The 26,422-nt window shown below is 35.6% G+C and overlaps 1 protein-coding gene across 1 annotated transcript in view; it reads right to left on the bottom strand.

Moving 5' to 3' along the window:
* ADGRV1 (adhesion G protein-coupled receptor V1) overlaps positions 1–26,422 on the bottom strand; it is a 502,011-nt gene that overhangs the window by 147,454 nt on the left and 328,135 nt on the right. The window contains exon 85 of the mRNA XM_028091942.2: positions 25,195–25,373. Coding sequence (XP_027947743.2) covers positions 25,195–25,373 — 179 coding nt within the window. The remainder of the gene's footprint in view (positions 1–25,194; positions 25,374–26,422) is intronic.

The raw sequence follows: 26,422 nt of genomic DNA, 5'->3' as shown, positions 1-26,422 counted from the left end.
TTATTATTAAAGTAGTGAAGCAAGTTTGTGATAAACACAATCAGAAGAATCCAAAGCAGAAAGTAAAGGGCTTCTGATACCCCCTCCCCATTCCATTCCCTAGAGAAACACATTGTTAGTGGTTTGATGTATATTATTATGTATTTGTTCTATGTACATTAACATTGGTAATATGAATTGAATTTAATAAAATATGTTGCTATCTCTAAGAAATCATTGATTTATCAAATATGGAGTAATTTGGGTACTATGCTGAAAATCCAAAGTCAAATAATGCCTGGATTTTCTTTTCAGGGAATTTAGTCTAGTGGGAAAGAGAGAGAAGTATGTCAACTGTTACAATACAGAACTTAGTACTATGAGAATCATTACTTTGTCTAATACTTATTAAATATTTCAGAAGTTTCAGAAAATACTCAGAAATTAAGATTAATATATTTCAGTTGAATAAAAGGTGATTTTTAGGATACAAATATAGACTGATTGATAGAAGATTTTTACGTTTCTAATGCAAGTAGTACAACAGTTAGCCAGGAATTTTCAGATGTCAGACAAAGTCTCTTTATATTAATGGAGTGACCATCACTTAAAGTGTTCATTTTCCAGTGGTTTTAATATCTGAAAATATCTTTGACCAAAACTCTATTTTGTTTTTGACCCATCAAAAATCTATGAGCAGGGGTGCCTGGCTGGATCAGTCGGTAGAGCATGTGACTCTTGATCTCGGGGTCATGAGTTCGAGCCCCACATTGGGCTTAGAGCTCACTAAAACAAAACTATCTGAACAAATGTGAATGCTGATTTTTCTATTTCCAAATACTTTGTGACTCAGAGAAAAACTAAACTTGACTTACAATCTTTAACTATGTCCGGCCAGGGCAAACAAGAGTCAATGAAAAGTACATCAAAGGTCATCTGATCTCTGAGAACAAGGCTGGTGTTTTAACACAGTCTTTGTGTTCACTCAAGAATTTCCCCTTCTTTTAGAAGATGGACAGATGTGTGCTCATATTTAGGTGGTTCTTTTGATCTGCCCTAGGAACTGTGTATGAAATTACTGCTTCTCAGAAATGCCAAGTGAGATCATTTTTCAATACACATCCACATTCATTTTCTTCCTCTACTAACGTCTATTTCTTAACCCAGCTATTTTCCAGTAACTCACATGTAAAGACTATTTTGTTTGTGACCCACCACAGACACATTTTTATGAATGAGATGTCAAGATGATGACAGTATTACTAGGGTGACCCTGATCAAGTCAATCCCTTCATTTCTGTAATGCCTTAATGGAACTCAAAATATGAAGCAACTTGCAGTGTTTTAGAAACACATGGAATATATAATTATATATCATTTAGTGCCATAGGCACTATCACACAACTTAATACACTTGGTATATAACTTTCTTTCATGACATGACTGACTTGCCTCTCTTCTGCCAAAACAGAAAAAGAAAACTTACGTGGGATTCTTTTATTAAAATCATATTTAAAAGCTACAAATTTACCAAAAAAAGTTTTAATTATTTCCCAATTTTGGACTCTAATTAGCCGTCACAGATAGGTATTTATTGTATGACTAAACAAATATCAGAGGGCTGAACATTTGGAATAAAAAATAAAATTCATTCTGAAATCTACCAGGAATATCTTATTTCACATCAAGGAAAGTTGGCAGTAAGTCATTCTTGGGACATGCCAGAACTATCTGATTCACCTTGTCTCACTGCAGTTCTCTCCAACAGGACCAGCAGGTACAATCCAAGGACCTGTGGCCTGATGGCAACAATGTGCTAGCAAAAACCTTATGAGAGGAAGTACTACTGACAGTTCTGGGTACCATATTTGCTCCCTTCATCATTTCCTTGATGAAGGATCATTTTGCAGAGATTCTAAGAGCAGAAGGTATTCTGCTTCCTTTCACCTCATATCTGTCTGAGAGAAAAAGTTACACTTGGAGGGAACTTAGGAAAAATGGTCAATAGTCTTTGTGGTACCCTGTGATTTGCCCCTATGGGCAACATATTTTGAAGATTCTTTTTTTTTTAATAATTTTTATTGTTATGTTAATCACCATACATTACATCATTAGTTTTTGATGTAGTGTTCCATGATTGTTTGTGCATAACACCCAGTGCTCCACGCAGATGTGCTCTCTTTAATACCCATCACCAGGTTAACCCATCCCCCCACCCCCCTCCCCTCTGAAATCTTAGTTTGTTTTTCAGAGTCCATCGTCTCTCATGGTTCATCTTATTTTGAAGATTCTTATGAAATGAAGTCACCCACAAACTCAATAGATTATCTGAAGATAACATCAGTATCAACTGAGGGAAGTATTTGTGTTCCTACTCTACTACCAAGACAAATTATTTTTTCTAGAATCCTTTGAAAATGATTGTTAGGATTTGTTAATCTTTACTTCTAAGGAGGCACAAACTGTGCTGTGCTGAGCCTGCCTTGTATAAGAGCTCATGAGAATTAACTGTTAAATTTTTAAGAATTTTATGAACCAGTTGTTAAATACAGCCATTATTAGTATATGTGCTGCTGAAGCGAGCACTAAATACAGCCATTATTAAAAATGAAACACTTGTAATTAAGTTAATTCCATTAAAAGCAAAGTTAATACTTAAAACTCACCACTTCCTTATTACTTGAAATTACCCATCCATCTATTGTACCTATGTGGTGGAAATGTCCTATAATGGTGTGCTATGATGCATCTCCTTCCACCTCTATCTTGGCGATGTCCCACTTGTAGCTGGAAACCAGCCATGGCAACTAACCCAAAGCTACAAATCAGTTGTCCCCTGCCCACATAGGCCACTTGTTAAACATTTACCAGAAGAAGACTGGTGCGGTAGGTTCCAGGATTACAAAGAAGAATAAGACTTTGCCTTCATATGAATTATGACCTAATTGGGAGGTAGGTAAATACTTAACTGTAAGACATCTTATCATTGATAACAGGGGTTCAAGGTATTACAGTAAAACAAAGATGTAATTTTGTTTAAGGTGTTCTGAGAAGGTCTCATAAAATAAATCACCTTTGATTAGACCTTAAAAGTTGAGTAAAAATTCATTTAGCAGAGAAGATGGCAAATTGTCTTCCAAAAAAGAAGAGTGAAGTATGAAAGGCCTTGGCATGTTCAAGAAAGGGCTAATAATTGAATATGTCTAGAGCAGTGTTCCTTAGACTTTCCCACTTAGAACTATTAATGGCAAAGAATGAACGGATAATTCTGGTGATCTTAAGTTGTAGCTTGAAAAGGGCCCACTGGTAAGAGGAATTTCTTTAGTTTTAATCTACTTCACTTAAAAATTTGTGGAGATTTTCCATTGTCCCTCCTACCTATTTTCACTTGGATAGGGTTCCGTCCTCCTCACCTTCTTTTTCTCATCTTAAACTTTCCACTGAGGGGAGGGGGTGGAAAGATCTTTGAGCACATTGAAATATTTAAAGATATGAGGGGAAATCAGTATTATCAAGGAAAATGTTAGTATTTCTCACGTATGCTCTGATCTGAGGATGTCAGGACCCACCAATAAGCTCCCAGCATGGAGAGGAATGAGCAGAGATGCAGGAGAAGGAGGCAGAAGGCCCAAGGGGATAGCAAAGAAAACAGAGAAATTAAGGCAAGAAACTTCTTGGAATGACTCTAAGCACTGAAAGCCACACCATGGGCATAACTTTTCTACTATTCCGTAGGCTCCAAATATATTTAATGATCAGGTATCAGTAGAATATGCTTGGTCTTTCTTATATTGAACTCGAGAAGGATATATCATGAAGCTAATGAGGCTTATGTTTCAGGGCTACTCATTGGCACAGGCCATTCTGAGGCCCAGGGAGAGACCTTAGCATTATATTCTCCTGGTCACGAGTTTCTGCAAAGTTTACAAAACTGAGATATTTGAACTGCAATTAGTTAAGACCACTGTCTTTTCAATCCCACCTTCCATCTCTCATCACTGCCTCTTGTGTTGGGTGGTACTGGAATGACTGCTAATTTGGGATGTGGCTAAGGGGAAGAACAGAGGGGGACAAATTTTGCTGAAGTGTTTGGAATAGAATATATCCCAAGAGTCACATCCATTTATCACAAAGTTATTGGTAGCCAGCACCCATTGTACCACCTCCCTCGGTATCAGTGAAAAGGACATGTAGGGTCAGAGGTTACATAGAAACGTGAAAATACCTGGCTGAGTCTATTAGCCACAGAAGAACATGGAGGACAAATAAGGTTTAGAATGCATATACTCAGAAACTGGTCTGTGGAAAATGTTTCCAATTATTATTAGACCCCTATTTTCCTTCTGTCAGAAATATATGCAATGCATAAAATTATAAATGCTCCATATCTTTATTTATTTTTTACTAAGACTATATTTTTAGGGAAGTTTTATGTTTGCAGCAAAATTGAGGGGATGGTATAGAGATCTCCCATATACTCCCTGACCCCATACATGCATAGCCTCCTGCATTTTCAACACGTCCCCATCAGAAAGGTACACTTGTTATAATTGATAAACCTACACGGACACATCATAATCATCCAAAGTCTATAGTTTACATTACAGTTCACTCTTGGTGTTGTGCATTCTATACATACATCTCATATACATACACATACATCTGATTTCACTGTCTTAAAAATCCTCTGTGCTCCACCTATTCATCCCTCCCTTCCCCCAATCTCTGGTAACCAGCTATATTTTACTCTGCCTGTAGTTTGCCTAGAACCTAGATCTACCCCTATAAGGTCCTGTTCATGTATTCCCACTCATATTCCAAAGGACATAATATTATGGGTCTAGTACAAAAATAATATTTTAATATATTTACCAGCTAAACTACCTTTATTTAAATAAAGTTAAACTTTAGGAAGATAAGCCATGTCTATCCTGAGGCTTTATGACTCTGGGGTACTGTTATAAGTACCTTAGTTTGAAACTTGGTACTTACTTATTCTGTAAGTACCTTAGATCCAGGGCTGAGCATGCATGAGCTTCTGTGAAGGGCTGGAAAAATACAGGCTGGGGCCAGAGCAGCAAGGGCATTGCCTGCTGTGTATAGAAGTTTAGATTTTTTTTTTTTTCCCCAGAGAATTCCTGAAGGGTTTTAAGAAGATCTTGTTTTAGAATGAACTTCGGTGATGGTATAGGAGAAGGATTAAAATGAGGAGTAAATAATATGATTACTGACTTTGAGACTATTGCAATAGACTTGGTTCAAGATCACAAGGACTTGAATTAGGCCTATGAAATAGAAAAGGACAGGAGGGAACAGGTTTTAAGTGTTATCAAAAGGATCAATAGCCCTGTGACTAATAGCATGTGGAAAGTGAAAATGCCAAAAATGACTCCAAAATTAATAGTTTGAGTACCTAGCTGATGATACAGTTGGAGAATGCAGCATAAGCAGATTTTTCACAACATAAATAGTAACAGCAAACAAATTATAATTGTTGGCTTAAATTTTTTTGATACATTTTAAAAATATATTTCAAAATACTGTTAAATTTTTTCTTGTGTGAATATCTTGGGATGTCTTTTTCCCTTAGGAGAAGCCAATTTTTGGGTTATCAGTTAAACTCTAGGTGATATTATATAGCAACAACTAGAATCTTAGAGCAAATTGGTCAACCAAATTTATTTACTGAATATTTATTGAGCACTTACACTAAAACATAGATAAGCTATAAAGTTTAAAATGAATTCTAAAAAGTTATACAAAATGCACTTCTTTAGTAGTGTAGGACTGAATGTAGTATGCTATTTTTAAAAGCAATTTAAAAAAATCAATATTTCAGATTTATAAAAGAGAATCAAATTATAAAACATTGAGGGGAAAGGAAATTTAGAGGTCATTTAATTAGGTCATTTAATTAACTTCTAATCAATGTTGATTCTCCCGGTTGACTCTTCTGGTCTCTGTTTTTGCTCTCAGTTCTTCACACATTTGAAGAAAGCTGCGTTCTGTTCTGTGTTCTAGAGACAAGGCCCTACTTCTACCCATGAACCTATGGATAGGTTCCATGAACCATCTATGTGATGTCATGTGACATCCTCCTAACCATCATGGTCATTCTCCTCCTGACATGCCATTGTTTCCCAGCAATTTCTCTTTACCTTTAGAATTCAAAATGAATTAGTAAATCAATCAATACTCTTTAAGTATACTTATTTAAACAAGCATAAAACAACTGAACTATATCCAGTCTACAGTTTACCATTGTGTCATTAAGAAAACTATGGAAAAATATGCCACAGATTACAATGCCTATAGCATTCTCCTGATTATATTGGTATGCCCCTTATAAAGGAAATTGGTCCAACACTACATGTTATCTTTTATTTTTAATTTTTAAAGATTTTATCTATTTGAGAGAGAGAGAGCATGAGCAGGGGAGAAGGGCAGAGAGAGAGAAGCAGACTCCCCACTGAGCAGGGAGCCCAATATGGCGCTCCATCCCAGGACCCTGAGATCACAACCCCAGCTGAAGGCAGATGTCCAACCGACTGAGCCACCCAGGTATCCCTGCATGTTTTAATGTATCTTCAAGAGAACATTTATCTTTTAATTTATCACCACTTTTTTTCCCTAAGTGTTCTTAAGGAATCAATTTAATAAGATATTGGGAGTTTTTTTCAGGACCAGGCAGATTGAGAATCCAAATTATGAAACTGGAGACAATATTTGCTTATTTTCCATTTGTTTTCTATTACCAAACTGTCCTTCATTCCACATTCCTCAATGTTTGTTCATCAAATTCTCTCATATTTGAATACTATCATTCACGCAGGAAGACAAATGTAAAGTGATTTAGAACACCTAGGTACTTTCATAATTAGCTCACTTCTCTGAGAGTTCAAGTCTTTTACTGGTAGCCCTTTTCTTCCCCCTCTTGAGATTCTTTCTACCTGACAGAGATAATGAAAGCAAAATGTAATTTAATCATTTTTTTCTTTTCCTAATATTAAATGCCTCCCTATAGAAGTTCTCTCCACTGTTGAGTGTATTTTTAATCTGAACAAAAACTTTCAATGACCTCTCTTTTCCTCCCAGTTGTTGTTTTATCATTTTTAACAAGTCTCACTTCATTTAACTTTCCCTTTTCCTACATTAGCCATTCTTTTTCTCTATGATACATTCATACGTTCTTTCATTATACCTCCCTTGTTCATCTGAGCCCCCCACCAAAACGAGAATACACACACCCATATTTATTCTGATGATTGACTTCCCATTTTTCCCCTCTTTAAAATTATTTTCAATCATTCCATTTCAAGTTCATTCCTTAAAACTTTCATTCTTCTGCTACTTCCAGAGTCTCTGGTCACAAAAAGTTCTCCAATTTTATCTGTTTCAAAACTGATTTTCCTAAATTTTAGTGCCCACACATATCTAATTATGTTCAGGATTTCCCTCCCTGTTTATCAAGCGCTCCATTTGGCAAGGGTTGTTTTCTGCTGGATCTTATCATTTCTATTCCTAGAATTAAAAAGAATTATGTAAAGCTGTTTGCCTTACTGCTTCCTCTACCTTCTGAAGAACTGTCAGATATTCAAATAAAATCTATCACTTACTCTGTTTCCAGCAGAATAGGATTCCCGGTATGTGTGTGTGGGAGTAGCCCTGGATCTACAGAGAAATCAGACACAGTGGGTTGACCTCTGGCTGTGCTACCTATAATTGTTCTGGATTTGCCCCTCTTTGCACCTGAACCTTCCAGTGAAGAAATGTTACCTAGTGGTTTACATGGGATTCATTCAGCTATAAAGGGCTAGGAGCTTTATCAACTAGGAAGCTGGGCAGCTCGCAGGAATTTCTTGGTGAGACAGCCAGAGTTCCTTTCCTTCTGCCAGCACGGCCCCCTCCAACTGATACTAATGATCTTTATCCGTTATTTCCAAGGCTGCAGTTCACCAAATCCACAGGAGCAGTAGGAGTAAAGGGGACTGTGTGAGGCCAGGGCACTCTAGGAGGTATGGTTCTTGGGAAAGACCCATTACAGAGGCAAAGAGACAGGAAAAACCTGGCAGCAATGTCTTTCGGGGGCTCACATTTTTTATGTATTAAGAAGTGTCAGACAACTAGGTTATGTGGGTAGATGAAAACAGCCCTTCCATCCTATAGACCTACAGCAGATGCATGTTATTAATTATTGTTAACTGCCCTATGTACATAGACCAATGTACATTACTATGTACATGAACCTTAAATCAACCTTGATATTTAAAGAAATTCCAACTAAGAACAAAGGTGAGCCAAACCAAAAATCAAGTATCGCGTATCGAACAACACAAGGCTCCATGGAGATCTCATTCTAGAATGAGTAAATGATTTAAAAAAATAATCAACACGGGATACATGAAAAGAAAAGTTGAAACCCCCAAATTTCAGAAAAAAAATGATTTGAAAATGATTACGGGGACCAGAAAAAAATTTAGAAAATGGCTTAGGATTCTAAATATAATACAAAAAGACAAAGTCTAAGGAAAGAAGTAAATTAAGGTAAGGCCCAGATGAAAGTAATCGGAGGGAGGTATCAAGGGGGCAAAAGGGACAGGGAAGTACGCAGTAACAATAAAAAGCAATCAATCGGATGCAATGATGAACAGCCTGACAATGCAGAAACTCAACTGACTGGCTTGGGCAGACAAACCCAAGCAGCTGTGGCAGGACACATGGGAAAAAGCCAAAGACTTGAAAAATGATCCAAAAAAGAAAGAAAAAAGGTGTGATTATTATAATAATAGAAGATAAAGTATAGTGGTAAGTGCTCAAAATACTTTCGTAGCTCTGATTTTAGAACAATGGGAAAATAGCAAATAAAATGTCTAAGACTAGAAAACTCAATTGGGCAGAATACAACATGTTGTGGACTTAAGGGGCCAGCAAGTACCAGACAAATTTAAAGAAAATATAGCTACATCTATATGTTCCAACCAACCTTTTACATTATAGAAATAAAATTTTAAAGATCTATAAGCATCCAAGAAGGTGAAGAATAAATTTACCTAAATGGAAAAATAATTTCAAGCTACTCTCTGAATACAAACTGCCAGACCATAATAATATAATATTCCCTGAACTCTGATGTGAAAAATAACATCAAGCACAAATAATAAGTTATTTAAGGGCATAAGGAATAAAATAAATACTTCTTACAACTGAATTAGCACAATGTAGGAAATGTTTGAGAGACAAAAACACAAAGAGGAAAGAAATTAGGGAGAATATAATGTACATGCGAAAGATACAAAGATTCAGTAAGTTAATTGGTGTTCAGGAAACAAAGAACTGCCCCAAATGGAAAGGAATAAAGAGGCCTTTAAAGATGTAAATTAAAGAAAAATTTTCTGAAACTAAGGCCAAAAAAAAATCTTTGTATTGAAAGAACACAAGACTTTTCTAAGTATACAAATAATATATAAGAAAAATGTAGGAAAAGATGGATAGATTTTACTACAATTAAAAAATGTAAATCACAAATTGTGGCAAATATTTAATCAACTACTACAAAGGAAGATATCTTTAATAGAAACAAAGTTCTCATAAATCAATAATAAAAACAGAAAAACAAAGAATACAGACTACTTATTTATTAAAAAGATTCTACTTCTTTATTTGAAAGAGAGAGAGCGAGCACAAGCAGGGGGAAGGGAGAGGGAGAGGGAGAAGCAGACTCCCTGATGAGCAAGGAGCTCAACCCGGGGCTCAATCCCAGGACCCTGAGATCATGACTTGAGACGAAGGCAGATGCTTAACTGACTGAGCCACCCAGGTGTCCTAGAATACAAACAATTTAAAAGAGAGGTACAAACAGCCAATAAACATACAAAACTGTATTCCAACTCCCTGGTTTCATTAAAGAAATAGCAACAAAAATAATATTTCATTGCATATGTTGGCTATACGTCAACTTGGCTGGGCCATGGGATACCCAGATATTCAGTCAAACATTATTCTGGATGTGTCTGTGAAGGTGCTTTTGAATGAAGCTAACACATCAGTAGATAACCTGAGTAGAGCAGACTGCTCTCCTTAATGTGGGTGGGCCTCATCCAATCAGTTGAAGGCCTGAATAGAACCAAAAGACCTGATGCTCCCCTGAATAAAAGGAAATTCTTCCTACCTGATGGTCTTTGAACTGGACACTGGCTTTATTCCTGCCTGAGACACCAACTGAAACAGTGGCTGTTCCTGGGTATCAAGCCTGCTGGCCTTTGACTGGAACTACACTTACCTGTTCTCTTATCCAGTCTGCTGACTTTCCTTGTAGACTGTGGTAATTGCTGGCCTCCACTGTCTCATAAACCAACTCCTTATCATAAATTTCTATCTATCTATTTGTCTATCTATCCATCTATCTCTCATCTATCTATACCTATTGGTTCTATTTCTCTGAAAAACCCTAATATATCATGTTTACCTATCAAAATCATAAAGCTCACAATCAAGACTATCACTGGTGTTGGGAGACTGGTACTCTCAAGAAATATCATTAAGACTGTATTTTCAACCTTTCCGGATGATGGTTTTGTAATTTCAATGTTTCTAAAAACTTCTTTAGTAATTTCATTTCAAGGAATCTGTGATGTAGAAATGTGATATAACACATTTGATGCAGATTTTTAAATATTAAAAATGGTGACAGGGAAGAACTTAAATGTTCAATGCTGGGGAACGGTAAACACATTATGATAAATTTTATCATGAGAAAGATACTGTGATGCCAGTAAAAAAATGGTGAGGTACACTTAATGCTATGGGAAATTCTAATGATATAACTAAGTGAAATGGGGAGATAAAACTGTGTAATCCTAATTTTGTATTATAAAAGCAAGAAATATATAAATCAGGACATTAAACAGAAACTATCAACAATTAGAAGAGCTAATATTGGAAAGATGGACATATATCTGATTTTTATTTTTTGTTAAAACTTATATTTCTAAGTTTTCCATATTTCTAAAACATTGATTAATTTTATAATAAGAAAAGAAAATTACATTAAGAAAAAGAAATAGCAGGCAGAATATCCTTCCTCTGAGAAGTTATGAAGTAAAAAATACAACCCAAAAATCAACTGTCAGAAAATACTTTTAAGCCAGGCACAGCTTTCTTAAGTTGTACTAAGGATCTGTTTGACACACTGTTTATGTTTGTGGGCATTTCCTTTTTCATTAGAATTATCTTCAACAGAACTTCCTCTATAAATAACTAATTTGTTTCCTGAACTAATACAAACTTGACCGTTTGTGGTTGTATAAGCTTTTTCAGTTTTTCAAACGAGAATTTTTGGAGATATTGCAAAATACCCTATATAAAGAACATCTGAAAATGAAGCTGACCAACTTTTGCATTTGATCCCTAAAATTTTTAAAGTAAATAAGCAAGATAAAATGCAATTTCACAAGCATCTCTATCAGTATTATTCCACCTCCTACAGTTTTACAATTACTTCTTTACTAATGCTTTATTTGGCTTGATATTTCAAATATATATACATATATATATATTAATGTATAGGTGAACCTATACATTAAAAATACCAGTGCTAAGTTCTTAACATTCTGCATTAAAAAGTAATCATTAGTCTTCCTGATTCTGCCTCTAGTTAATAAATTAAGATGAATACAGACTGAGGTTCTCATGGCAACACATTTTTACCATTTTGACCCTGTGTAAATCACTTTAAATGTTCTCAACACGTTAACTGTACTATTATTATACTTGGAAAATTTAATTAGCACACAAAATACTTAAAATAATTCCCTGAAATGATCTGATATCACACAAACCCATCTCATACATTAAAATGTAAAATTTCCTTGAAAATGGATAGGAGAATGATGTGTTAATAGAGAAATAAAAATTCAAGGGAGACAAAAGTAATAGCCCTAATATAGCCAACCTCACCTTTAAAAAAAGAAAAAGAGAAACAAACACTCTTCAAATTATTAGAAAACATGAACAAACAATCAGAAAAATTAATGCAGAGAGATGAACAAGCAACTGACAAAAGAAAAATGCTAAATAAAGCTATGCGAAGATAATATAAATGAGACCATGTACTTAGTATAATGTCTAGTACAGAATAAATGAAGCTATTAAAACATACTAATTATTACAGAAATGAAAATTAAAAAAATATTTTTTATAAAATCTCACATTGGCAAACACTGAAAAAAAACTTATGATGCCTGGAATTGGCAAGAATGTGGGGGAACAGGTTATTACACTTTGGTAATATATTGTAAAGTAAAAAATTATAAATGTATCCTTTAAATGAGCCATTCCTTTGCTCAAAATTCATCCTATGGAAAATATTAACACAAATAAAACAAACATACCTTTACAGGGATATTCATTACAAGATTGTTATTAAAAAAAACAAAAAAACTAGACATAGCCCAGAAGTCTGCCAATAGAGGGTTGGTGAAATAAACATAATAGAACATTACAGGACAGAATGTGATTATATAGATTAATATAGAAAACTGTCTCATAAATAAAAAGTAAATTGCAAAATAGTACATATAGTATTCTGCTTTTGTTGTGAATGTGTGTGCATATGTGTATGAGTGTATGCATATGCAGGGAAAAAAGGCAAAAAAAAATATACCAAATTATCTCTGGGCTGAAGTTATAGGTGAACCTATACATTAAAATACCATTGTTATTATAGTAAGTATTAAGACTTGGAAAGATCTATTACTGATACAAATGAAGTCATCATAAAAAAATATTTATATGACACAGCTCTCTGAGAATAATTTTAGAATAAACCTGGTTGTTTCTGGATATAGAAGCTTATCTTTTAACAAAAATGAGACTAAAGTTCTACCATTTTTCACAACTTGTAGCCTCAACAAAAATGACTCCTTGGAACTAAATGGACACTTAATCATTTACTTCAGATTATATTCACATTTAGATAAACTATAAAAATACCTGCCATGGAATGAATGTTCTGTCTGCCATAAAATTCACATCTAAAACCCTAACTCTCAATGTGATGTATTTGGAGGTGGAGCCTTTGAGAAGGAATTATTGTAGATTAGGTCAGGAGGGCGGGGCCTCATGATACGATCAATGCTCTGATAAAAATAGGAAACATAGGATCCCTCTTTCTGTGCATGCCCCCAGGAAGGCCATGAAAGGACATGATCAGTGAGAGGGCTCTCACTAAGAACCTGACCATGCTGGCTCTCAGATCTGGACCCCCAGCTTCCAGAACTATGAAAAATAAATGTTTGTTGTTAAAGTCACCCAGTGTATGGTATTCCGTTACATCAGTCAAAACTAAATGAGAGAGTATCATAAAAGATGGAAAGCTTTAGAGGTATTTTTTTCCCCTCATTTATCACAAAAACAAAAAACTTCAAAGTTAGGCTGATAAAAGCTTCTGAGTTTCAAAAATATTAAAAAGTGTACTGTTTGCAATCTTAATGTAAAAAAAAAAGGATAGAAATTATTTAAATAGGGCGCCTGGGTGTCTCAGTTGGTTAAGCGACTGCCTTTGGCTCAGGTCATGATCCCAGAGTCCTGGGATCGAGTCCCACATCAGGCTCCCAGCTCAGTGGGGAGCCTGCTTCTCCCTCTAACTCTCTCCCCTCTCATGCTGTTTCTCTCTCGCTCACTCTCTAATAAATAAATAAAATCTTTAAAAAAAAAGAAATAATTTAAATAATAAAAATCAGAATACCTGGAGGTAATAAAATGATAAGCAATTCTTTAAGAATTTATAGGGTCAATAATATTTAGGCAGGCTTATCTGATAGGTTACATGTAATTACTTACTTTGTATGAGCCACACATTCCCAGAGTGGTAAATGAGGCTTTCATGAACTGACCCTTCCGGTGTGCCAGGCACTGCCCACGCACATTGCTGTTTTACACATGCATCATCTCAGTCCACACCACAGTTCTAGGACACAGGTTTTATTATTCCTACTCCACAGATGGGGAACTTTAAACTCTCAGAGGGTAACTTGTGCAGGGTCACAGAAAAAGAATATGGCAAAGCCAATATTTGACTCCTTGTCTGTCTACTTCCAAAGCTTCTGTTCTTTCCACTGCACTCTAATAGAAGAAAATCTTACGGCCACATCTCCAGACATATTGAGTATAGAGAGTTTGTTAAACTATACCTTTTTTAGGTCCCTGCATTTTAGTACCTGGCTGTTCTAGAGTCAAGCATATCTACTTAATAGCTGAATGCTTGTGTACTAGAATCAAGACTCAAAAGCTGATTCTTAGTAAGAGCAGCAAGCGTCAAGGCAGTTTAACACGTTCTAGTTTCATATCCTGGTCTCTAGTTTCTTGTAGCCTTGAAAAATAACAGCTCACATGCCCAGCACAATCTGGTAGCCACTAGGGAAGAAACTTGAGTGGGAAGAAGAAGGCAGCTGTAGTTCTCTCAAAGCTTCATTTCTAATGAAAGCCCCAACTTGTAAGGACCTCGGTATTTGACCTGTCTCAGAGTCCAGTCAGTGCAGAAATTCTGCTCCTTGGTTAGGTGGTAAGAATTAGGGGGTGAAGGGAGGGGATTGTTTATTAAAAACAATGTAAGGTGAGTGATTTAACTTCAAGGCTGCTTGAGTTAATGGATAACAACAACTGGGGCAAGCAGACAAACCAAAAAACTTTTAAGAAAAGCTGGGGTGGTGCGCAGTCAGTTGGGTGCTTGACTCTTGGTTTTGGCTCAGGTCATGATCTCAGTATCATGGGATCGAGCCCTGTGTTGGGCTCCATGCTCAGTCTGGTGTCTGCTTGGGACTCTTTCTCTCTCCAATAAATAAATAAACAAACAAATCTTTAGGGGGGAAAAAAAGAAATAAGAAAGAGAACCTGGGGTATGAGATGCCCACAGCGGTTTTGAGAAGCTCTAATATGCTCCTGAGAATTTAGAAATCCACATGCATACCTAGATCTGTGCTTATGCTCAGGAAAGACCTGAGAAGGCCCTAGGCTATCTTATCACTGGTTGACCTTGAATGTTTACACAAGCGGAAGTGAAGGCTAAGTTGTCAACTGCCTGGTGGAGTGCTGAAGTCATGTTCTAACATGCACACAGAGCCCCTTGGCAAAGAGTGGGAGATTTCTTGGTTGTGGGCATTTAAGGAAATATCTGTCAATCATTAACTAACCACTAAGTTAACAGAACATAGATCAGTGGTCACATATCACAAAGAATATTTATAGAATTTAGTTTTACACATTTATAGAATCAGTTCATAAAACTCAATAAATGAACTACTACTACTGTAATGAGCAAAACAACAAACCCTGAAGAAAAGGAAGAATATAATTTTTAGATTTTCCACATTATAATATTTAGAATTTCCAGTTTTATATAAAAATTACAAGACATGCAAAGAAACAAGAAAGTATGGCCCATACACAGGAAAACAAAAGCAAGCAATAGTTATTATCACTAAGGAAAACCAGATGTTAAACTTCCTGGATAAAGACTTTAAATCAGCTATTTAAGATATGTTCAAAATAATAAAGGAAACCATGTCTAAAATGTATAAGAATGATGTTTCACCAAGGAGAATGCCAAAAAAGAGAAAGAAATTGCTAAAAAAAAAAAACCGACAGAAATTCTAGAGTTAAAAAGTATAATAACTGATATATAAAAATTTCACTACAAGGACTCAACAGCAGTTTTGAGCAGGTAGAAGAAAGAATCAGTAAATAGGAAGATAGGTCAGTTGAGATTATCACGTTTGAGAAACAGAAAGAAAAACAATGAAGAAAAATCAACAGAATCTCAGAGCCCTTGGGACACCGGCAAGCTTATCAACAAATGCATATTAAGGGTCCCCAAAAAGGAGAGAAAGAGGCAGAAAGAATATCTGGAGAAATAATGAATGGCCAAAAACTTCTCAAATCTGATGAAAAACACTAATCTACACATCCAAGAACCTCAACCTCTAATTAGGATAAGCCAGAGAGAACCGTAACTAGTCATGTCATAATTAAACTGCTTAAAGACAAAGACAAAGAGAGAATTTTGAAAGCAGCAAGTTAAATCATATGACCCAACAATTCCACTCTTAGGTATATATCCGAGAGAACTGAAAACATGTTGACACACAAAAAAAAACTTTTACTTTTATGTTGTGTGACATGTTTGCAAAAAATGCCTAACTTCTAATCATGGGAAAAGATTAAATAAAACCAAATTTGGAGACATTCATAAAATAACTGACCAGTATTCATGAAAAGTAAAAAACAAGGGAAGACATAGGAACTACCAGATTGGAGGAGACAATGAGGCACAATGACATGTGGAATCCTGCATTAGATTTTGGAACAGAAAAAGGACACTGCAGAGAAAACTGAAATCTGAGCAAGGTCTGTCATTTAGTTAATGCTTCTTTATCACAGTTACTCTCCTGGTTTTGATCATTGCATTATGGCTATGTAAATATGTATGTGTGTACCCAGGGTGAAGGGTATATGTGAATGCTGATGATTTCTGCAACTTTTCTGTGTTTAAAATTTAAAAAATAAAATGTAAGAAGAAAAAAAGATTGATATCAATAGAACAAGTTGAGGAGAACTACTAAGACAAAAGATGCAAAAATATGCCATATGAGGACATATTTGAACAACTCAGAAATGTTTACCTTGGGGGAAAAAAAAAGAACTGTGACAAACTGGAGGCTTATCAAGTTGAAAATAGGAGGTTACTTTTTGTTTCTTGTTTGTTTTTTGGTATGAACTCAGCAACTAAACATGGAGCCAGAATCTACAAGATCTCTACTGTATGTGAAAAAGCCCTGGGAGGAAATAAATTATTTCCCACAGATGAGTTCAACCGTAAAGTAAATGAACATTTGTCTGCAATGATGTAAAGATTACTCCAGGAGTGCATGGGGACTGGCTTCAATGCTTTATAAAGTTCTCCTTTTGTCCAGGTTCTGCCTTGCCTGAAAAGAGAAGGATCTAGGGACTGGAAGCCATGAGGGATGTAACTCAATGCACCAGATAGAATTTTTCTCAGAGAGATAAAGCAGTAGTCACAAAAGCTAAGATTGTTACTAGGAGAGATAAAGCTAACACAAGATAAGAGAATGAGATAAGATAACTGAAATGAGTTGTTAATCAGTACCCACTAAAAAGTCAAATAAACTGAATATTTGGAATAAGAAGTTCAAGATACTTTTTTTTTTATTTGACAGAGAGAGCACAAGTAGGCAGAGTGGCAGGCAGAGGGAGAGGGAAGAAGTAGGCTTCTCACTGAGCAGAGAGCCCGATGTGGGGCTCAATCCCAGGACCCTGGGATCATGACCCAAGCCAAAGGCAGACGCTTAACGACGGGAGCCACCCAGACACCCCAGAAGTTCAAGATACTTTGAACAGCATTTGAATCATGATGTTTTTGAGGACTTTATTAAGGCAAGCTAGATATTTTCCAGCCCTTCCCCTTCGATACTGTTATTCTAAGACCCTGAAGGAAAGCATACTTACAATACCTCTTTATTTTGGAGCTCTGAATGAATGGAAAATGCTAGTCTAAAGCTACTATCTCTATGTTCATATATATATATATACACATACTGTGTGTGTGTGTACAACTATGTACAATAATACACCCCACACCTGCGCAAATCTATGAATAGATCTTGACAATACTCCTCCTCCATAGATTTATGGCAATTTTCTCTAATCCTCAGATAGTATGTAAACAGTCTCCCTATATTTATTAACATTTTTTCATGATTCTCCTTTTAAGTAATTTAATAAAAATAAAGACTCTCACATGCTATACTTTCCATAGAGTGCTATCACTTCTACTTAGTTCTAATTTAGAAAACACAGATTTTTCCTCTATATTAACAACATTTCTCCTAATACAGCTAGCAAAATTAGATTGTTTTCAGAGGATTGAGTAATTTATAAAATGGGTAATTGAGTTGAGGATCAGGATAATCAGAAAAGGTTATAATTAAGATTTGTTAAAACTATCAAGAGTAAAACATGATGCTAAAATACTAAAACTGAAATACTACAATATTTAAAAACTGTAATCACTACTGAAATTAAGTTATTGATTTTTTTCATTATGAGTTAACAAATTCTTAGCTTAAAAAGAAGAGAATTCACTTAGGTCTTTGCCCATAATAGTTTTTCTATAAGTATAAGCTGATTTTTTTAAGTTTGTCTTCATATTAATTAGCAAGAAAGAGAAAAAATCAAGTATTTTATTTTATTTATTTATTTTTTATTAACTTATAATGTACTATTGGTTTCAGAGGAATGGGTCTGTTATTCATCAGTACAGGTCTGTGATTCATCATCCAGTGCTCATTACATCACATGCCCTCCATAATGTTCATCACCCAGTTACTCACCCCTCCACCCCCCTCCCCTCCAGCAACCAAAAGCAAGTATTTTAGAAGTACAAACCAACCTATCATCATTATTATGTCAGTTTTACTGTTACTGACATTTATTAATGTATCAGGGTTTTGCAGCTGAAAGGAGGGAATATTGAGAGAAGTAAAATCTTCACTGTCCTCTCCTGTGTATGTCATGACTCTGACACTCATTCTCAATCACTCTATCCTTCCATAGCCACAGAGTTATGGGCCCAAATTAATGGCTTTTCATCTCTTTAGGGACAATTCTTGGGGCTACATTCCTTTTGCTTCCACCCTAGCTCTTGACTCAGTTCTATATTCTCTTCCCTCGGCACTTTGCATGACCAGACTAGGGATTTCTCTTTAGCTTGTTTCTTTTTCCTAAAGTAGCCAAGAAGCGAATCCAAGAAAAATAGATGATTAATTCCAAAGAGACTCTATAAACTACTCAGTAGAAACTAACCCTGGGTATTCTCAATAGAATTATTTCTGGAAACCAATGGAAATCAATCAAGGCCAGATTTCCTTTACTTTGACTTTATTTTAGTTAAGCACTGTTCAATTAAGATAAAAAGAAAGTTGGAAGAATTTCTAGAATTAATTTCAGAAAGTGATCAAAATTTCATTAAGAACACATTAAAGGTATAAGAAGACTTCTTTTGTTAACTCTGAGTATAGTATGATTCCTCATACAATCATAAGATCATCTGGCTCAGTGAGAAGCAGTAACAAGTCTACACTGGATTTTCTACTTTACAGACAAAAGCAAATTTTAAATTTTATAATTTCTGTAGGACTTTTCTCCAGATCATGTCGTGGGACTTAAATCTAGATTAAAAAATCCATTAGTTAAGGCAAATTAGAATTTGATCTTTCATGTATATATAAGAAAAAAAATGTTTTCTTATGAGGTATGACAGTCCTCATGCAGTATCTAGAGTGTTGAGATATTCAGTATTATTTGGTGACTTCCAAGTATTTTAGATACACTTTGATAATCATATTATCATGTAAAATTATAATATAAATATGTTACTGCATAGAGAAAGCATGAAAGTTATTTCTAATCCCTCACTTTTATATACTTCCTTGGGTTGTTAAGGCTTTCCTTTTTCCAGTTCAGATATTTACATTAAAGAGTACATTAAGCTCTGCACCCTTCGAAAATTTAGTAACTTTTACCGTATGTTACCAGTTACTAATCACTGATCTCCAGTCTGAATTTCAATCAATATAGCTGACATAATCATCAAATATTCATAATATTTGTGAATATTTCAAATATTCACAATATAGTATGATTGGTACAATTACAGGATTTCTGAAAGGTTCTGAGTCTAATGAGGCTATATATGAGGTAGTATTTAATCTGAAACTAGATACTCCACAGAGTTGATATTTAAGCTGATGTTTAGAGGAAGAAAATAGGTATTTTCTAGGCAGACAAAAGGAAAGAAAACCATTTGAGACATAAAAGATATATTCAAAGGTATAGGCACGAGAAACCATGGGAAATATCAAATGATTCAGTTACAAAGGGTAACTGGGGAGGATGGTGTGAGAGATGTTCAACAGGTTAGTGTCAACTATGGATGACCTAACAATCCAGGATCTTGAAGGTAATGAAAAGCAACTGTTGGATTTTAAGCATCAGAGTGATATGATCATTTCCATGTTTCAGAATTTAGTAGATGGATTGAAAAAGAAAGAAATTAGAGATAAGAACACAAGTCAGGAAGCAACCCAACAGACCAGATAAAGATGACAAAAATGAACTGAAGAGACAATGATGAAATGAGAGATGAAGATGAAAACAAGAAAGTGAATTAGGAAGACATTTAGGAGTTAGGTGATTAATAGCATGTGAAGTATAAGAAAAAAGAAGTAGAAAAACAAGTTCACAGTGTGGGTACCTGGGTGGATGGTGTATCTTTCCTAGGAAATGTAGGTCAAAGCACACATTTAGAAGATCAATTTTAAAGAGGTTAAATATAAGATAGCTGTGTGTCATTCTGGTAAAGATGTTTATTGGAATTCTGCATATATAAGTCCCTAAACAAACTCAACTTTTCCAAAACACATTACAATAAAAGTATGAAAATTCAAAGACAAAGAGAATCTTAAAAGCAGAGACAGGAAATAAGCTTGTAACTTACAAGGGAAGCCCCCTAATGCTATCAGTGGATTTCTCAGCTTAAACCTTGCAGGCCAGGAAAGAGTGGGATGATATATTCAACATGCTGAAAGGAAAAAAAATGTGTGGATCAAGAATACCCTATCAGGCAAAATTATTCTTCAGAAATGAAGGAGAAATAAAGATTTCCCCACAAAAATAAAAGCCGAAGGACTTCATCACCACTAGACCTGCCTTATGAAAAAAGGTGAGAGGAGTTCTTCAGGCTGAAATGAAAGGATGCTAATTGGTTACCTGAAAATATATGAAAATATACAGTATACTGGTAAAGGTAACTATATGGTCAAATTCAGAATTCTCAATACTGTATTATCATGGTATATTTATCATATAACTCTAGCATAAAGGCTGAAGAAAAAAAGGACTGAAAATAACTACAACCTCACGAATTTTTAAATGAATACTCAATGTAAAAAGAGGCAAGTTGCAAAAGGAGGGGTAAAATGATAGGGTAGACTTTGTGCATGTGATTAAAGTTGAGTTTTAGTTAGCATAAAATAGTTACATCTAGATTTTTTTTTTTTTTAAAGATTTTATTTATTTATTCGACAGAGAGAGATACAGCGAGAGAGGGAACACAAGCAGGGGGAGTGGGAGAGGGAGAAGCAGGCTTCCCGCCGAGCAGGGAACCCGATGTGGGTCTTGATCCCAGGACCCTGGGATCAGGGCCTGAGCCAAAGGCAGACACTTAACGACTGAGCCACCCGGGCACCCTAGATGTTGTTTTATGTAAGCCTCATGGTAACCACAAAACAAAAACCTACAGTAGACACACAAAAGATAAAAAGAAGGGAGTCAAAATATACCGCTAAGGAAAACCATCAATTAATAAAAGAAGACAGCAAGGAAAGTAGAAAGGAATATGAAAACTACAAAAGTCAGAAGACAATAAGATGGAATTAGTAAGTTTTTACATATCAATATATACTCTAAATATAAATGAACTCTGTTCTCCAATTAAAAGGCAGAGTGGCTGAATGGATTAAAAAAAAAAGATCTAATTACATGCGGCCTATAAGAGAGTCACTTCAGCTTCAGGGACATACATGGGCTCAAAGTAAAAAAGTGAAAAAGATATTCCATTAAGTGGAAACCAGAAGTTAGTGGGGGGATGGTTATACTTATATCAGACAAAATAAACTTCAACTCAAAAGGTGTAACAAGTGATAAAGAAAGCCACGATATAATAATGATAAAGGGTCCATTCTCAAGTGGGTATATAACAATCATAAATACATCTGTACCCAGTGTCAGAGCACTCAAATATATTAAGGGAATACTAACAGATTGAAGGGAGAAATAAACAGTAAAATAATAGTAGGGAACTTCAATATTCCATTTTTAACAATGGATTTATCATCCAGTAAGAAAATTGATATGAAAATGTTGGACTTGAACTATAGTTAGATTAAATGGACCTACAGATATATACAGAACATTCAATCCAATAGTAGCAGGGTATACATTCTTCTAATGTGCACACAGAACATTCTCCAGAACAGATCATGTATTAGGCTACAAGGCAAGTCTTAACAAATTTAAGAAGATTGAAATCATACCAAATATCTTTCCCAACCACAATGGTATGAAACTAGAAATCAGTAACAGGAAGAAAACTAAAAAGTTCACAAACATGTGGAAATTAAGCAATATACTCCTGAATAACTAATGGGTAAAAGAAGAAATCAAAAGGGAAATAAAAAAGTATCCTGAAACAAACAAAAATGGAGACACAAATACCAAAACATGGGATGCAGAAAAAACAGTTCTAAGATGACATTTATAGCGATAAATGCTTACATTAGAAAAAAAGAAAGATGTCAAATTAACAACTTAACAACTTAACAAATTAACAACGCCTCAAGGAACTAGAAAAAAAGAACAAACTCAGCCCACAGTTAGCAGAAGAAAGGAAATAATAAAGATCACAGAATGTTGGTGGGAACGCAAACTGGCACAGCCACTAGAGAAAACAGTATGGAGGTTCCTAAAAACTTAAAAATAGAACTATCAGATGATCCAGAGATCTTACCTCTTCCTATATATCAAAAGGAAATGAAATCAGGATCTTTTATTTTTTAAGATTTACTTAATTATTTGAGAGAGAGAGAGAGAGAGTGAGAGAGTGCACACTCACGCAAGCACACAAGAGCCCTGCTCCGAGGAGTCGGACGCTTAAAGGACTGAGCCACCCAGGCACCACGAGCATGCAACTCTTAATCCTGGGGTCATGAGTTCAAGCCCCATGTTGGGCACAGAGCTTACTTAAAAAAAAAATACTAAGGAAGAAATAACACCAAACTTGAAAACCTTTCCAGCTAATAGGAGAAGAGAGATCACTTCCTACCTGTTGTCATGAAATTATCATAATCTTGATTCCAAAATTTCACAAAAACATTTTTAAAAAAGCAATTTCTACATATCGATGCATTAGAGATCTATTTAGAGATAATTCTTAACTCAAAAGAAATTGTTTATTACTATGAAGTAACCACTGCACAACAAACGAGCTGCTTTTTCACACCATCACAAATCCTATCATTACTCTGAGAGAAAAGGTATGTTTTTAAATGATCTAGGTATACAAGATTTTACATAAATAATATAGTAATTTGCATCCTTATATTGAGATTAAAGTGATAGTAAAAATACAGATTTAAAAATCTTTTTAAAAACTATAATAAATTTACATAGAGATGATTTAGGAATTCTATGTGAATGGAGGACACAAGTAACCTGTAATACTTACAAAACTCAGTCACTTTTGGTCTAATCCCTCTCATATTAAAACCAGGTAGAGGTTAATGTATTTTGCATTTCACTTATTATAATTGAGCTGATAATAAAGAAAACTTTTTCCAAAAGCCTCAGAAGGCAAATATTTTAATAGTCAGTCAATTTGGACATTCTTGTATAATAATTTCCCTCCTTAAAAATCCCTTTACAAGCACCAAAAGAGTTCCTTTTGTTTTTTTAAGATTTTATTTATTTATTTGAGAGAGAGAATGAGAGAGAGAGAGCAAAGGTGGGGGGAGCGGGAGAAGGAAAAGGAGAAGCAGAGCCCCCGCCTAGCAGCCCGATGCAGGGCTCAATCCCAGGACTCCAGGTTCAGGACCCGAGCCGAAGGCAGTTGCCCAACCAACGGAGCCACCCAGGCGCCCAAAAGAGTTCCTTTTAATTAATATCACTTTCATCAGGTCCCATTTATCAAGGCTGGGTGGGTACACATGCTAAAACTGCTGCCAGATAAGTCTTGTCTTGCCAGGAAGCTCTTGAAAGGGATGGGCAGCTGGCCACCAGGGTTTGTCTCATGGTTATTTGGTATGTGACAAAGAATGATGTCAAACTTTCTGAAATTAATCCTGGGCTGCCCAAGATTTAAGTAACAAAATGTCATAATTTTTAAAATAATTTAATAAACAATAATTCCCTTCTAGAAGATTAGGCTTTTAGAATTTTATATGCACAAAATACATTACAATGCTATAATCAGTATGAGGGAATCTTAATGAATCTCAATAAAAATTTACTATATATGGCATCTCAGTGGGTGTGTGCATATTACATAGCTAGTTTCCTTGGTTGAACGTAGTGTGGGATATGTGTGTGTGATTGCCCATTTGTGGAAATACATTTGCATACATCAATAACATTTATTAAGTAATAATGGACAATTATAACTGATCAGAAGCAATAATGAAATTGAAATGACTTCTGCTTATATAGAACTTTTACTTTCAAAGATTTTTCACATCAATTAACTAATTTTTATCTTCACAATAACCTGTGAGATAATTAGGTGATATTGTCATCATAAGATTGTGAATAGGTTATTCTTTCTTATTTAGAAATGTTGCTTTCCCCCTCTAATCCTCATTACACCAAGGGAGATGATTAAACTTTATTATTATAAAGGTTTTTTTCTTCCTCTGCATGTGGAATCAATAAAAGGGGTTGAGTAGTCCTCAAAGCTGTAAGATACCAGATTCAGGATTAAGACATGTATATATGTGTGTGTATAAAGATTTGTTACATTTTAAGACTATTAGTGTACTTCAGTAAGAACATATAAGAAGGTCTTAGTTGACCCTGTCTCCTTCCTCCTTCCTGTGTCCTTTTGCAGACACTCTCCATTCCCTCTGGTACAGTCTTTTGGTATTTAAGGATGTTATGGATGACAGGGACTGCCATCCTCTCCTCCCACCCTCCCCCAAAATATCAGACTCCTTAGATAATATGCCACACTCCATATTTTTCACTGATTCTGTTCTTTATCAAAACTTTTATAGTTCCCTGATTTTACTAGGTATTTTTGTCTTAATCTAATAAACTTAATAATGTTAAGGTACAAATTACTGTGAATTATCTAATACATCAACTCACCTGAGAAAATTGTATCCAACAGAGGAACTAGAAAGGCAACGGTTTCTTACTCAAAGGGATAATTAGAGGAAGTAGAGATTCAGTCAGTCTGGTGGGAAAGCAGAGGTCGGCCTAGTGTTTCTTGTTCGGTCATACTGCTTAGTCAACTGCTTCACCATCTACTAACAAAGCTATCTGGGTACACGAAGGCTAAGGAGGCAATGAGTTCTGCCTGGATGTACTTACAGGTCACCGTGGATGAGTCCATAGATCTGTGGCATGCTCTGATGATAGATTCCTCTCAAAATAACTATGAGGAGAATTACCACAAAGGCCGGAATTCCCCAACTCAGAAGGAAAAACAGCAGATATCTCCTCTCTGTGTGTTCATCGTTCATCACCAGTACATACCAGAAATTCACAGACTAAGGAAGGAAACAGAACATAAAATGAACAAGTTCTGGTCTAATGGCACAGGACACAAACTCATCTGGCTTGGGCATATAGCGTTACAGACCAACAAAGGGCTAGCATTTACTTAATAATTGTTTTTGGTTTTTGTTTGTTTTTTAGTTCACATATTCATTCTTTCATACACCCAAGAAATTCAGGATGCCTCAAAAAACTTGAAACACTGAAAAATATTTATTGTGCTTTTTATTTTCCTTAGTTTCCTTTGGTTTATTTTCAGCCATAGTCATCTGTGATTGTTCTGTGCATGTTGAAGAAACATACACTGATATTCAAACCTACTTCCCATGTGAACAGCTTCAGGATGATAATGAAGTGAACAGCCCTTTGTTCCAGACTTTTTGACAACTATTTTTTTTTGAAAGATTTTATTTATTTATTTGACAGAGAGAGACACAGCGAGAGAGGAAACACAAGCAGGGGGAATGGGAGAGGGAGAAGCAGGCTTCCTGCTGAGCAGGGAGCCCGATGTGGGGCTCGATCCCAGGACCCCATGACCTGAACCGAAGGCAGATGCTTAACGACTGAACCACCCAGGCGCCCTTGACAACTTTTTAAAAGGTTTTTATTTGTATTTTTTAGAGAGCGAGAGAGAGCACATCAGGGGGAAGGGGCAGAGGGAAAGGGAGAAAGAGAATCTCAAGCCGACTCCCGAGTGAGCACGGAGCTCGACGCGGGTTTCAATCTCATTCTGAGATCATGACTTGAGCTGAAATCAAGAGTCGTTCGCTTAACTGACTGAGCCAGCCGGGCTCCCATGACAATTTTTCTTTTCTTTTTTTTTTTTAAAGATTTTTTTTTTCATTTTTATTATTCATGAGAGACAGACAGAGAGAGGCAGAGGGAGAAGCAGGTTCCCAAGGAGCAGGGAGTCCGATGTGGGACTCGATCCCAGGACCCTGGGATCATGACCTGAGCCGAAGGCAGACACCTAACCATCTGAGCCACCGAGGCGCCCGACAATTTTTCTTAAGGCCTTATCATATGACAGGGGTAGACACTT

Source organism: Eumetopias jubatus, unplaced genomic scaffold (genome assembly GCF_037043125.1).
Source record: "Eumetopias jubatus isolate StellerSeaLion01/CBP00866 unplaced genomic scaffold, mEumJub1_p1.0 scaffold_5, whole genome shotgun sequence".
NCBI lineage: Eukaryota > Metazoa > Chordata > Mammalia > Carnivora > Otariidae > Eumetopias > Eumetopias jubatus.
This window is presented reverse-complemented; position numbering and strand designations above follow the sequence as displayed.